Here is a 15,741-nt window from a genome sequence, read left to right on the forward strand (position 1 = left end):
GAGGGTAATTGGAGATTGAGTCCTGGAGGTGGGGAAGGTTGGCAGTGGTGTACTACAAAGACATGAGGGTGAGGATTAAGAATTAGAGCCGAGGTGGCCGGGCGCCGTGGCTCAAGCCTGTAATCCCAGCACTTTGGGAGGCCGAGACGGGCAGATCACGAAGTCAGATCGAGACCATCCTGGCGAACACGGTGAAACCCCGTCTCTACTAAAAAATACAAAAAACTAGCCGGGCGAGGTGGCGGGCGCCTATAGTCCCAGCTACTCGGGAGGCTGAGGCAGGAGAATGGCGTGAACCCGGGAGGCGGAGCTTGCAGTGAGCTGAGATCCGGCCACTGCACTCCAGCCTGGGTGACAGAGCGAGACTCCGCCTCAAAAAAAAAAAAAGAATTAGAGCCGGGCGTGGTGGCCCACGCTTGTAACCCCAGCACTTTGGGAGGCCAGGCGGGCGAATCACCTGAGGTCAGGAGTTCGAGACCAGCCTAGCCAACATGGCGAAACCCATGTCCACTAAAAATAGAAAAATTAGCCCGAGGTGGTGGCGCGTACCTGTAATCCCAGCTACTCAGCAGGCCGAGGCAGGAGAATCCGTTGAACCCAGGAGGCAGAGGTTACAGTGAGCCAAGATTGGGCCACTGCACTCCAGCCTGGGCTGCAAAGCAAGACTCCGTCTCAAAAAAAAAGAATTTGGTTTTCACTGTGATCGAAATGGACAAGCATTGGAGGTTTTAATTTTTTCATAAACTTTATTTTTGAATAGTTTTGGATTTTCAAAGAAGTTGTGAAGATGGTACAGACTTCCTATATATGCTACGCTGTTTCCCCTTACATGTTTGGTATACCTGTGTACAATTGATGAACCAATATAGATATGTTATTAAAGTCCATACTTTATTTAGATTTACTTAGTTTTTGCCAAATGTCCTTTTACTATTCCAGGATACCACATTACATTTAATGGTCATGACTTCTTCCTTAGGCTCCTCTTAACTGTGACAGTTTCTCAGACTTTCCTTGTTGTTGATGTCATGGACAGTTTTGAGGCAGTTAGGTATTTGGGAAGATACTGGTCAGGTATTTTGTATGGTGTCCCTCAATTGGACTCTGATGTTTTTCTGTTAGAGTAGGGTTATGAGTTTTTGGAGGGAAGACCATAGAGATAAAGGGCCATTCTCATTCCTTCATACCAAAGGTGCCTGCCATCAATTTGGCTTTTATCAGTGTTGATTTTTTTTTTTTTTTTTTTTTTTTGCGACGGAGTCTCGCTCTGTCGCCCGGGCTGGAGTGCAGTGGCCAGATCTCAGTTCACTGCACCCTCCGCCTCCCGGGTTTACGCCATTCTCCTGCCTCAGCCTCCCGAGTAGCTGGGACTACAGACGCCCGCCACCTCGCCCAGCTAGCTTTTTGTATTTTTTTTAGTGGAGACGGGGTTTCACCGTGTTAGCCAGGATGCTCTCGATCTCCTGACCTCGTGATCCGCCCGTCTCGGCCTCCCAAAGTGCTGGGATTACAGGCTTGAGCCACCGGGCCTGGCCAGTGTTGATGTTAATTAACCTTAATCACCTGGCTGAGAAAGTCTTTGTCAGCTTTCTCTAATGTTATTTTTCCCCTTTTCTGTCCTGTACTCTTTGGGAGCAAGTCATTAAGCGTAGCCCACACTTAAGGAATGAATAGTTTTGCTCCACCTCCTTGAGTAGAGAGTACCTACATAAATTATTTGGAATTCTTCTGAATGGGATATTTGTTCTTTCTCATTAACTTATTCACTTATTTATATTAGTATGAACTTAGGGTTGTTTATTTATTTATTTATTTTGGTTTGGGTTCTAAGCCAGTAATACTTTGTAACTTATTTTGTTGCTGAAATTGTTCCAGCTTTGGCTACAATTGACTCCAGTGTTCCTTTGACATACCCCCGTCATTATGTTTTTTCCAGTAGTTCCTTTCTGGCATTACAAAGTGCTCCAGACATAATCAGCCATTTCTCAAAGGAGCACTGGTTCCTTTTATTAAAGACGGCAGCCAAGATCTGGGCACCGGGCGTGCTCATTGCCACTGAGTGCTATTGCTGTAAGTCCTCTCAGCTGACAGAGCTAACCCATGTGTGTATGCCTATCTATTATTATTTCTAATCCCTCAATATCTCTATTAAGCTAAACATTATAAGGTATGTAAGGATCATTGTAGCCTTCCGCTCTTGCTTATATGTAACTTCCCACTTCGACAGTGAGAATCCTGGCTCTCTGGAAGATTTTTGAGCAGAGCGATATGATCTAAGATTTAATGAGATGATTTATTGCTGATATACAAAAAAGATATTAGGGGAATTGGAATGGAAGCAGAAGTCCAGTTAGGATTTTGTTGAGATCTAAGTGATCAGAAAGATTTTTTATAAAGTGTGAAGCTAAATATGTTGGATTAATACCTAACCTTGATACGAGGAAGTCTGATAAAATAATTTAGCATTAGATAGGTTCCATTGCTGAGGAATATTTCTGAGGTCTGGCTCTTTTCAGGAGACGTCTTGCATTGATACTCACAGTTCCATTGCTTTATCCACATCACAGGAAAGACTTGCAGAACTTGAGTGAACTAGAATCTGCGGGACACTGAATTACAACACTTAACCTATTTTAGTGTGTTAGAGCAGAAGGCTCCAAATCCCAGGCCTCAGACCCAGACCATTTGCTGGCCAGCTAGGAACCAGGTGGCACAGCAGGAAGTGAGCTGCGGTTGAGTGAGCATTACCACCTGAGCTCAGCCTCCTGTCAGAGCAGTCCAGCATTAGATTCTCATAGGAGTGTGAACGCTGTTGTAAACTGTGCATGCAGTGGATCTAGGTTGCATTCTCCTTAGGAGAATCTAATGCCTGATGATCTGAGGTGAACAGTTTCATCCTGAAACCTTCCCTGCCACCTCTCCCTATCCATGGAAAAATTGTCTTCCATGAAACTGGTCCAGTGCCAAAAAGGTTGAGGACTGCTTTTAAGAATACTTTTAAGAGTATTCTTATTAGCTTTGTAATAATTTAATAATAATAAAAACTACCATTTATTGAGGGCTTCCCCCATGCCATGTACTGTTTTAGGTGCTTTGTAGAATCACTCATTTGCATTTCTTCTTTTCTGGGGGAAAAATTGTAATGCACGAATTAAGTAACCTGTCAAACATATACATGTAGTTCATAAACTTAATCTTTCTGCTTTCAGTATAAGTCAGTATAGTAGGCTACAGTTGTTTTGTGTCTGATTAAATAAATATGACCTTTTTAGGTTATAGAAGCAATGCGTGTGCATTGAAAATAGTTAAAAAAAAAAAACAAATAAAAATTCCACTTTTTAACAGAAAGGTGTTATGGTTTAGTGAAAATGCACTCGCCTAGAAATTAGGAAAATGGGATTCCAGACCACATACTTTATTGATAACTGAATGCCCTTGGATAAATCATTGAACTTTCTGGAATTCATGATCCTCATTCATAAAGTAAGGATGTGGGCAGTCAGTTCTAATAGGAGTTGAGATTTCTTCAGTCCCTTCAGGCTCTTTAATTTTCTGTGATTCTGTGGCAAAGTATTCTTTATCTGCCTTCATTGTTGAAGAAGACACTTTAAAATGATAGTAGTTTTGTGGAATCAGTCTAGGTCTGACTCATTTGGTGAAAATGGGTTGTGGTTAATGTGTATAATTACTACCTGTGGTTGAATAAAATATGTATAAATTAATTCATGCCCTTATTGTATTAAAATAACCAATATGGTTTACTGTTAAGTCAAGTTTACAATTAATTTGCTGCTTAATTTTTTAATACTAGAGAAGGGAAAACCTGTTCATTTCCAGGACATAGTTGACTCTTGGGTCTGCTTCCTACTTCCTACAGCCTCTAAAGAGAGCAGTCACTGCACTTATGGCTGGGATTTTGCGCTTAGTAGTTCAGAGGCCCCCGGGCAGACTACAGGTAAGTGCTTCTTTTCAAGAATTTGTCTTTTTCCACCCCTTATGATTTTTTTTTTTTTTAATTCATTACAAGGCAAGTTAAGTTCTTTTTTTTTTGAGATGGAGTCTCACTCCGTTGCCCAGGCTGGAGTGCCCTGGCGCTATCTGGGCTCACTGTAGTCTCCACCTCCCGAGTTCAAGCAATGCTCCTGCCTCAGCCTTCCGAGTACCTGGGACTACAGGTGTCTGCCACTACGCCTGGCTAATTGTTGTATTTTTCATATACTCGGGGGTTTCACCATATTGGCCAGGCTGGTCTCCAACTCCTGACCTTGTGATCCACCTGTCCCAGCCACCCAAAGTTAAGTTCTTTCACCAGTTCCTGTTCGATATTTTTTGGATATTGAGAGTTCATCTTGTTTATTTATGGTTTAACTGCTGTTTTATCCCTAAAGATCTAGAATTAGGCCGGGCGCGGTGGCTCAAGCCTGTAATCCCAGCACTTTGGGAGGCCGAGACGGGCGGATCACAAGGTCAGGAGATCGAGACCATCCTGGCTAACACAGTGAAACCCCGTCTCTACTAAAAAATACAAAAAACTAGCCGGGCGAGGTGGCGGGCGCCTGTGGTCCCAGCTACTCAGTAGGCTGAGGCAGGAGAATGGCATAAAACCCGGGAGGCGGAGCTTGCAGTGAGCCGAAATCTGGCCACTGCACTCCAGCCTGGGCGATAGAGCGAGACTCCGCCTCAAAAAAAAAAAAAAAAGATCTAGAATCAAAAAAGATCTTTTTCTGGAAAACATGCCAATAAAAAATGGCTGTCATTGATTCCCCTTGGTCTGTCTTAATCTTAAAGTTTTAGATTTTTTTTCCCCTTAGATTATGGAAGGAGTGCATTTTCAATAATACAATATTAGAAAAATATGGAAAATCAGAAGTAAGATAAATAATCTCTAGGAGACCATCAGTGTTAGTATTTTCATGTATCTCCTTCTAGGCTTGCTTTTAGAAAGTGCAGTGGTGCAGCCTCATCTGCTCATAAGGGCCAGAGCCTAGATGAGCCTATTGAGTTGACCCTGGCTGCAGATGACAACAATGTAAGGGGCTTTATATATATTACCTTAACCTCAGATTAATCCTGGGAGGTCAATAGGATTTCCTGTTTTGAGCTGAGGAAACTGACCCTCTGAGAGAGTGTCTCATGTCTCACAGCTGGTAGGCAGCAGAACTCAGCCTACTGCCTGTCTTCTAGTGGTTTATGCCATCTCTGCAATGCAGGAAATGCTAGGAGGGAGTGATGGGAATGACTGCTGCCCATTCCCACGGCAGTATCCTGGTATGAAAGCTTGGCAGTGAATCCTTTTCCTTCAGCAGCCTGAGAGAAGTGGGATTGGAGGAGTGTAGAGCAGGAACAAGAGATAGGAACTGGGAATGATGACATTGTTAGAACTAGAAAGGAAACTGGAAACTCATTTTGGATTTCTTTTATATTGTCTTGTTAAATGTGAATTATTGCACGTTCTCTAGAGCAAGAGTTGCTAAGCTATGGCCTCTAGGCCAAATTCAGCCTGGCACCTATTTTTGTAAATAACAGTTTTATTGAAAACTACCTATACCCGGCCGGGCGCCGTGGCTCACGCTTGTAATCCCAGCACTTTGGGAGACCGAAGTGGGCAGATCATGAGGTCAGGAGATCATGACCATCCTGGCTAACATGGTGAAAACCTGTCTCTACTAAAAATACAAAAAAAAAATTAGCCAGGCATGGTGGCAGGCACCTGTAGTCCCAGCTACTTGGGAGGCTGAGACAGGAGAATGGCGTGAACCCGGGAGGTGGAGGTTGCAGTGAGCTGAGATCGCGCCACTGCACTCCAGCCTGGACCACAGAGCAAGACTCCACCTCAAACAAAAAAAAAAAAGAAAAAAGAAAAGAAAAGAAAAATAGCCACCCCTGTTTGTTTGCATATTGTCCGACTGCTTTTACCCTATAATGGCCAAGCTGAGTTTTGGCAATGGAGACTACATAGCTCTAGAGCTGGAAATGTTTACTCTGGTCCTTTACAGAAAACAGTTACCAATCCATGGTCTAAAAGTATATTTATGTGCTTTTACCTTTGTATTGTGTTAGTGCTTAGATGGGATGCATTCACTCAGCTAGGGCGCTAAGATATACCTTTAATAATTACAGGGTAGGTTGGAACAGACTTCTGTTACCTAAAGATTGGTGGGTATGGATTTCTGTACTAGATAGAATTCTAAAAAACAAATGATTTATATCGTATTTTAGACGGTGGAGTCGCTCATTTGTACAGATTGGATTCGTCACAAATTCACCAAATCAAGAATTCCAGATGAAGTAAGAACAAAGTTTGATTTTTTTTTAATGTTAGTGTTGTTCTAAAAAATATGTTTTAAGTGGTACCTATTTTTGTAATATTGAAAGATTTTATGTTAAATTATATGTGGATATAGGTGGTGGTACAGAGTTTAAAGCATAGTGGGATTTATGTAAATGGTGATTATTAAAAACAAAACTGTTCTGTCACTTGTGTCACTGGCCTTCACAGTAATGGGTTTTTATCATTTCAGTCTACTTATTCCTACTTATGGTTTGTATATGTGTGTTGGTATCACCATTGTCCTGAGAAAGCAGTGGGTCTTCCTACTCAGGCTCTCACTGTGTCATTCTTCATTCTCACTTTCCGTATCGATCATTGCTACTTTGGATCTTTCAGCTTTTTCTATTTGATTTATGTGTACCTATCATTCTTTTAGATAATACTGACTAAGCTCGCCATTTATTTTTGTTTTAATTTTTTTTTTAAGAGAGTTTTGCTTTGTTGCCCAGGCCGGAGCACAATGGCGCAATCTCAGCTGGCTGCAACCTCTGTCTCCTGGGTTCAAACAGTTCTTGTGCCTCAGCCTCCAGAGTATCTGGGACCACAGGCCTGTGCCACCACACCCAGCTAATTTTTGTACTTTTATTAGAGATGGTGTTTCATCATGTTGCCCTGGCTGGTCTTGCACTCCTGATCTTGAGTGATCTACCCGCCTTGGCCTCCCAAAGTGCTGGGATTACAGGTGCCCAGCCTGTTTTTGTTTGTTTTTTAATTAGTAGTCTTTATGTCTTAGAGCAGTTTTAGGTTTGCAGAAACATTGATTGGGAAGTATGGGGAGTTCCTATATGCTCCCTCCCCGCAGCATACACAGTGTCCTCTATAGCTGATGAACCAACGGGACAGAGTATTATTAACTAAATACCATGGTTTACACTAGCGTTCACCCTTCATGTTGTGAAGTTCTATGGGTTTTGGCAAATGCGTAATGTCATATATCCACTATTACAGTATTATACAGAATAGTTTCACTGCCCTAAGTATCACCTGTGTTTCATCTATTTATCCTTCCCAACTCCCAACCCCTGGCAACCACTGATCTTTTTATTATCTCCATAGTTTTGCCTTTTCTGGAATGTAATGTAACTGAAATCATATGGTATATAGCCCTTTCAAACTGGATTCTTTCTCTTAGCAATATACCTGTAAGGTTCTTCCATGTCTTTTTGTGGCTTGCTAGCTTATTTTTATTGCTGAATAATATTCCATTGCATGGACGTATACAGTTTGTGCATTCACCTGTGGAAAAACGTCGTGGTTGCTTCCAGTTTTGGATAGTAATGAACAAAGCTGCTGTAACCATTCATGTATAGATTTTTGGGTGGACATAAATTTCCAACTCATCAGTTAAATACCTAAGAGCATAATTGCTGGATTGTATGTTAAAGACTGTATTTAGCTTTGTAAAGCCTGGGTTTTTTGTTTATTTGTTTTGGGCGAGGGGTTCCTAATATTTTTTGTTGCGGTAAAATACACATTTAACATTTACCATCTTAACCACTTTTAAGTGTGCTACTCAATGGCATTAAGTACATTGACACTGTTGTGCAACTATCACAACCATCCATCTCCAGAACTCTTTCATCTTGCAAAACTGAAACTCTATATCCACTAAATAATAACTGCCAACCTAGGCAACATAAGGAGACCCAGTCTCTACAAAAAAAAAAATGAGATGAGTGTTGCGGTACACACCTGTAGTCCTAGCTACTCAGGAGGCTGAGTGGGGAGGATTGCTTAATCTCAGGAGGTTAAGGCTGCAATGACCTATAATTGTGCCACCGCACTCCAGCCTGGGCAACAGAGCAAGATCCTGTCTCAAAAATCAATAATAATAGTAACTCCCCCATTTTCCCCTCTCCCTAGCTTTTGGTGACTACCATTCCCCATTGATTTTTCTTTCTTTCTTTTTTTTTTTTTTTGAGACAGAGTCACGCTCTGTCGCCGGGGCTGGAGTGCAGTGGCCAGATCTCAGCTCACTGCAAGCTCCACCTCCTGGGTTCTCGCCGTTCTCCTGCCTCAGCCTCCCGAGTAGCTGGGACTACAGGCACCCGCCACCTCGCCCAGCTAGTTTTTTTTTTTTTTTTTTAGTAGAGACGGGGTTTCACCGTGTTAGCCAGGATGGTCTTGATCTCGTGACCTCGTGATCCGCCCATCTTGGTCTCCCAAAGTGCTGGGATTACAGGCTTGAGCCACTGCGCCAGGCCTTGATTTTTCTTAAAAGATAAAACAGTATTACCATTGACTACTTTGATGCCTTTAATGTGCTTGATGTTCTTTTATCAGAAATCTTGTCCAGGTACAATGGCTCACACCTGTATTCCTAGCATTTTGGGAGGCTGAGGCAGGAGGATCACTTGAGTCCAGGAATTCAAGACCAACCTGGGCAACATAGTGAGACTCCATGTCTACAAAAAATTTTAAAATTAGCTAGGTGTGGTGGTGCATGCCTGTAGTCCCAGCCACTCAGGAGGCTGAGATGAGGGGATCGCTTTAGCCCAGGAGGTCGGGGTGTAGTGAGCCATGATCGGATCAGTGCACTTCAGCCTCAGCAGCGGAGTGAGACCTTGTCTCAAAACAAAATTAAAAAATCGTTTTTATTTTTCAAGTCATTGTCTTTCCACTGCTATCCTTTCCACAACTATATTGTCTTATATCTGTCCATGTTTCTTACTCTGTGTTTCTGGAAGGATAGATACAAATGTTGGCATTCATTTAAAATATGCAAGGCTAGACACAGGCAGGGGAATAACACACTGGGGCCTGTGGGGGTAGAGTGGAGGGAGAGCATCAATCAGGAAAAATAGCTAATGCATGCTGGGCTTCATACCTAGGTGATGGAATGATAAGTGCAGCAAATAGTGCAGCAGATTGCCATGGTACCTATTTACCTGTGTAACAAAGCTGCACATCTTGCACTTGTGCCCTGGAACTTAAAATAAGTGTGCAAGGCAGTGGTTTCGATCATCAGCTGTGATCAATGTGAAAACCTTTAAACCTCAGGAAAATAGTCCCTGACTGTTTGTTTTTCTGGAGAGCAGTGGTGTGATCTCGGCTCACTGCAACCTCCACCTCCCAGGTTCAAGCAGTTCTCCTGCCTCAGCCTCCTGAGTAGCTGGGATTACAGGCATGCGCCACCACACCCAGCTAATTTTGTATTCTTAGTAGAGATGGGGTTTCACCATGTTGGCCAGCAGTAATTTCTAAAGGCTCAACATGGTTGCACATGGTTTAATTTCGTCCCCTGCATTGCTTTTCATGCTTTTTTCTATATTAGCCACCCTGAACCACTTGCCTTTCCAAAATATTTTGTGTTTTTTCATACTGTTCATTTAAATATTCTCACCTTTCTTTAGTACACCTACCCCTTCCTCTGATCTCCACCATCCTTCTCGTTCTAAAATCCCTAGAAAAATATAAACAAGCAAAACTCACCAAAAAATACTCTTAATCTTACCCACCCAGAGATAACTGCTGCGAGCTCCTTCCACATCCTTCTCTGTTGTATGTTTTATTTTTTTCTTTTAGACTACTTAAGTACAGTAATGAGAAGGAAAGAGTAGAATAAGGAGTTCAATCTGTGTTGTATGTTTTAAGATGTGATTCATCTCATATGAATCACTGCTTCTCTAGCTGCTCTCTCTGTCTAGTAATATAATATGAACCTCTCACTGTATTCATTTCTTTTTTTTTTTTAAGTTCCGGTATACATGTGCAGAATGTGCAGATTTGTTGCATAGGTATACATGTGCCATGGTGGTTTGCTGTACCTATCAACCCGGCATCTAGGTTTTAAGCGCTACATGCGTTAGGTATTTGTCCTAATGATCTCCCTCCCTTTGCCCCCGACTCCCCATGTGTTCTCATTGTTCAACTCCCACTTATGAGTGAGAACATGCAGTGTTTGGTTTTCTGTTCCTGTATTAGTTTGCTGAGGATGATGGCTTCCAACTTCATCCATGTCCCTGCAAAGCATATGATCTCTTTTTTTTTTTTTTTTTTTTTTTTTTTTTTTTGAGACAGAGTCTTACTCTGTCACCCAGGCTGGAGTGCAGTGGCGCAATCTCGCTCACTGCAACCTCCGCCTCCCGGGTTCATGCCATTCTCCTGCCTCAGCCTCCCGAACAGCTGGGACTACAGGCGCCTGCCATCATGCCTGGCTAATTTTTTGTATTTTTAGTAGAGACGGGGTTTCACTGTGTTAGCCAGGATGGTCTCGATCTCCTGACCTCGTGATCCACCTACCTCGGCCTCCCAAAGTGCTGGGATTACAGGCATGAGCCACCGTGCCCAGCTGATCTCATTCTTTTTTATGGTTGCATAGTATTCCTTGGTGTATATGTACCACGTTTTCTTTATCCAGTCTATCACTGATGGGCATTTGGGTTGGTTCCATGTCTTTGCTATTGTAAGTACTGCTTCAATAAACATACATGTGCATATGTCTTTACAGTAGAATGATTTATATTCCGTAGGGTATATACCCAGTAATGGGATTGCTGAGTCCAATGGTATTTCTGGTTCTAGATCCTTGAGGAATCGCCACACTGTCTTCCACAATAGTTGAACTAATTTACATTCCCACCAATAGTGTAAAACCGTAAAAACCTTAGAAGAAAACCTAGGCAGTACCATTCAGGGCACAGGCATGGGCAAAGACTTCATGACTAAAACACCAAAAGCAATGGCAACAAAAGCCAAAATTGACAAATGGGATCTAATTAAACTGAAGAGCTTCTGCACAGCAAAAGAAACTCACCATCAGAGTGAACAGGCAGCCTACAGAATGGGAGAAAAATTTAGCAATCTACTCATCTGACAAAGGGCTAATATCCAGAATCTACAAGGAACTTAAATTTACAAGAAAAGAAAGAACAACCCCATCAAAAAGTGGGCAAAGGAAATGAACAGACACTTCTCAAAAGAAGACATTTATATGGCCAACAAACATGTGAAAAAAAGCTCATCATCACTGATCATTAGAGAAATGCAAATCAAAACCACAATGAAATATTATCTCACGCCAGTCAGAATGGCGATTATTAAAAAGTCAAGAAACAATAGATGCTGGTAAGGCTGTGGAGAAATAGGAATGCTTTTATACTATATACATTTCTACAAAACTATTTTTAATCATTGAATAATATTCTTTTTTATTAAGATACCATCTTTTTGGGGGTCAATTTTTTTTCTCAATCTGATTCCCCAGAGGTATGACTCTTGATCTAATGTCTTTGAGACCTTTATATATATTTTATATGAGTCTTAGAAACAGTATTTATAGAATATATCACATATGCACACTCATGTATTTGGTACAGATGATGCACATAACAGCTTACAACACATAATTGTATGGATATTTCTTTTTGGTTTTGGCTCAAGAATATATTATGGCCATCATTCAATGTGAAGACCTGCAAAGATAGTAAACCTGATTCATTTTAATGGTAGTATTGTATCCCATAGGATACATCAGAATTTGTGTATTTACACCGGGCACGGTGGTTCACGCCTATAATCCCAGCACTTTGGGAGGCTGAGGCGAGCGGATCACTTGAGGTCAGGAGTTCAAGACCAGCCTGGCCAACATGGTGAGACCCCCGTCTCTACTAAAAATACAAAAATTAGCTGGGCATGGTGGTGCACACCTATAATCCCAGGTACTCATGAGGCTGAGGCAAGAGGATCACTTGAACCTCGGGGGCGGAGGTTGCAGTGAGCCAAGATTGTGCCGTTGCACTCCAGCCTGGGCAACAGAGCAAGGCAAGGCTCCATCTCAAAAAAAAAAGAATTTGTATATTTGCATGATTTTACTTAGTTTTATTATTAATTATTTTATTTAGAATGGATACATCATAATGTAGTTATCCTAGTGAGGAACATGGGTTGCCTTAAAATTTTTCGGTATTACAAATAGTGTTAGAATACACATCCTTATTCGGTACATTTTGTTCACTTACAGGAATGTTTCAGTGGGATAACTTCTTAGAACCTTGTGATTCTTAGATAATTAATTCAAATATTAGTTCTGTGGAGCTGTTTCTGATCCCTCATAGGCAGAGTTCATTAGTCATTTGCCTGTATTCTCATAATACTTTGTAGATTGATCTTATAGTATTTATGTTTTATTTTCACTTGTAATTTACATGTTTGTTTTCCCACCTGACAGTCAGCTCTTCACCTGAGAATAGGGAGGGAAGAGGATGCAGCCCAGTGCCCAGCTCACATAGCAGGGTTCACAGAGTCTCCTGGCATTTAAATTATTTAGTGTCTTGGTTGCTCCTACTTTGTTCTACAGGTTAAACTCCATCTCTCTGAGTAATCAGACTGATAGAAATGTTCAATTTGAGGTTGAGGATTACATGATGATTAAGGATGAGATAATTATGGAGTTGTGTATGTGTGTGTGTCTTTTAAGAAAAAATGGGAGGTACATAGAAACTGTGTAAGCTGGAAATTTACCATTTATAATTATTTCCTTTCTAGGTGTTTCAGGCCTCTCCTGAAGATCATGAAAAATATGGTGGAGATCCACAGAACCCTCATAAACTGCATATTGTTACCAGAATAAAAAGTACAAGAAGACGTCCATATTGGGAAAAAGATATAATAAAGATGCTTGGATTAGAAAAAGTACGCAATTATTTTAATCATCTTTAGTGTTGTTTACATTTGCTTTAAATTTTATACTTTTAAAACTTTGAGGTGTATATTATTTATTGCGTATTGCTTAGGGTAATTTATTTATAAATTTGGCTTAGAATGAGCCGTCAGTTTAACATTGTACTGAAACATGGAACTATCTACTCTTCAGATTGGTTGATAACATTGCTTTGTTGTTGTTGTTCACAGTCGCATACCCCTCAAGTTCACAAGAATATCCCTTCTGTGAATGCAAAATTGAAGGTGGTTAAGCATTTGATAAGGTTTGTTGTTTCTTCTCTTTTTAAAATGTATTGCCTAGAGTAATTCTAAATGCATTTTTCTTTCTTTTTTGTTAATGTTCTGAAAAAAACTTTTTAAAAAACTAAAATTTTGTTTTTTTTAATTGACACGTAATAATTGTACGTTATTTATGGGGTACATAGTGACGTTTCAATATATATAAAGTATAGTGATCCGATCAAGGCAACTGGCATATCCATATCCATCATCTCAGACATTTATCATTTCTTCATGTTGGGAACATTCAGCATCCTCCTTCTGGCTGTTTGAAACTGTGTTATTGTTAACTGTCGTTATCCTGCAGGGATACAGAACACTAGAACATATTCCTCCTATCTAAACACATTTTCTTATGTCACAGAATCCAGCCCTTGAAGTTGCCACAAGGACTTCCAACAGAGGAGAACATGTCTAACACGTGCCTCAAAAGCACTGGGGAGTTAGTAGTGCAGTGGCATCTGAAACCTGTGGAGCAGAAAGCACATGAGTCCTAGTGCCCCAGCAGCTTCCGATTGGAAAATGCAAATTGTTTTTATTTAAAGATGGTGAGAAAGTGTTTTCATTAAAATATGTTTTAAAAACCATTTTCAGGCCGGGCACAGTAGCTCACGCCTGTAATCCCAGCACTTCAGGAGACCGAGGCGGGCGGATCACCTAAGGTCAGGAGTTTGAGACCAGCCTGAACAACATGGAGAAATCTCGTCTCTACTGAAAATACAAAATTAGCCGGGTGAGGTGGCAGGTGCCTGTAATCCCAGATACTCGGGAGGCTGAGGCAGGAGAATCGCTTGAACCTGGGAGGCGGAGGTTGGAGTGAGCTGAGATGGTGCCACTGCACTCCAGCCTGGGCAACAGGACGAGACTCCATCTCGGGGGAAAAAAAAATTTCACTGACTAAACCTGCTGCAGTTCTTTTTTACTGTAGACTTAGAGATTTTAGTTTAATTTGGTTTTATTCTTTGTCCTTTCCCTTTCACTGTTTCACTCCAAAACGGGTAAGAATGGCATTGTTTGAACATCCAGGTTCGGGTCTACTGCCACCTTAGCAAGCGTCATCAACTGTTTTATAAAAATTGCATTATTGTTGTTGTTGTTGTTTTTGAGACAGGGTCTTGCTCTGTCGCCCAAGCTGGAATACAGTGGCACGATTTCAGTTCATTGCAGCCTTGACCTCCCAGACTCAAGTGATCCTCCCACCTCAGCCTCCAGAGCAGCTAGGACTATAGGCAGTGTGCCACCACACCCAGCTAATTTTTAAAAGTTTTTTCATAGAGATGGAGACTCACTATGTTGTCCAAGCTGGTCTCAAACTCCTAGATTCAAGCCATCCTCCCACCTCAGCCTCCCAAAATGCTGGGATTACAGGCATGAGCCACTGTACTCAGCCAAAATTGTTTTCTTATTTAAGTGAATTCGACAATTTCTGTGAGTGGCTCTTTGCATGAACACTGTGCGATGTGTTGGAGAAATCCAAAGCTGACCAAAACATGGTCCCCACCTTTTGGAACTTACAGTCTGTTCTGGGGAACAGAGATTCAGCCAAAGTCAAGAAACACTGGATGCCAGCTAGATTATGTGTTTTGTGCTATAGTATCTATAAGTACAAATGTGGATATGGGTTCATTTTATCCCTAAATTTAGTACCAAACCAGCATTTGTTTTCTAATTATAAACCTAACTTGGCCTAAACTTTATTATTGCACACTGCCTGAACAAAACATATTCATGTCTATGTAAATTTTTGCTCATGGAACAAGGGTGTGAAATGAAAATATTTTAGGATTTATTCAAAAACAGACTATTCTGTTTTCAGCTTCAGAATTGTTCTTTGAATCCTAAGGAACCTCTGTCAACAGTTGAGGTTGCTGTTGAAAAGAAAAAAGAAGGAGGCAGAAATCTCTCAGGGAGAATTATTTCCTTTTTTTTTCTATTTCAGATACCTGGAGGGGTGGGGAGAAGTAAGAATTGTAAGGGGTGGGCCGGGCGCGGTGGCTCAAGCCTGTAATCCCAGCACTTTGGGAGGCCGAGATGGGCGGATCACGAGGTCAGGAGATCGAGACCATCCTGGCTAACACGGTGAAACCCCATCTCTACTAAAAAAATACAAAAAACTAGTCGGGCGAGGTAGCGGGCGCCTGTAGTCCCAGCTACTCGGGAGGCTGAAGGCAGGAGAATGGCGGGAACCCGGGAGGCGGAGCTTGCAGTGAGCTGAGATCCGGCCACTGCACTCCAGCCTGGGCGACAGAGCGAGACTCTGCCTCAAAAAAAAAAAAAAAAAAAAAAGAATTGTAAGGGGGTTTCAATAGTGGGAAATTGTGTGACAGCTGATTGAAGATGATGATGAAGAACCTCTGCATTCTAGTTGCCCTTTGCTTTCCTTTGCCTTCTGTAAAATTTGGCTTGGCAACAATGACATCGTCATGCTCATTGTCCCAATATCCATCCTGTCATAGATCTTAATGTTT

At 41.5% G+C, this 15,741-nt stretch overlaps 1 protein-coding gene across 6 annotated transcripts in view; it reads left to right on the forward strand.

Annotated features, from left to right (window-relative positions):
• MRPL30 (mitochondrial ribosomal protein L30) overlaps positions 1 to 14,954 on the forward strand; it is a 40,492-nt gene extending 25,538 nt beyond the window's left edge. For 2 of the 6 annotated variants that reach the window (XM_033238998.1, XM_033238993.1), the window contains exons 2-6: positions 3,878 to 3,955; positions 6,220 to 6,288; positions 12,818 to 12,964; positions 13,184 to 13,257; positions 13,638 to 13,860. In XM_033238998.1, coding sequence (XP_033094889.1) covers positions 3,905 to 3,955; positions 6,220 to 6,288; positions 12,818 to 12,964; positions 13,184 to 13,257; positions 13,638 to 13,770 — 474 coding nt within the window. In that variant the 5' untranslated portion in view covers positions 3,878 to 3,904 and the 3' untranslated portion in view covers positions 13,771 to 13,860. Of the gene's footprint in view, positions 1 to 1,936; positions 2,071 to 2,567; positions 2,723 to 3,877; positions 3,956 to 6,219; positions 6,289 to 12,817; positions 12,965 to 13,183; positions 13,258 to 13,637 lie in introns of all 6 variants that reach the window. The other 4 variants (XM_033238995.1, XM_033238996.1, XM_033238994.1 and 1 more) reach the window with 4 other exon arrangements.
• Positions 14,955 to 15,741: the final 787 nt, after the last annotated feature.

The sequence above is a fragment of the Trachypithecus francoisi genome, unplaced genomic scaffold (genome assembly GCF_009764315.1).
Source record: "Trachypithecus francoisi isolate TF-2019V2 unplaced genomic scaffold, Tfra_2.0 Lachesis_group17, whole genome shotgun sequence".
Lineage (NCBI taxonomy): Eukaryota > Metazoa > Chordata > Mammalia > Primates > Cercopithecidae > Trachypithecus > Trachypithecus francoisi.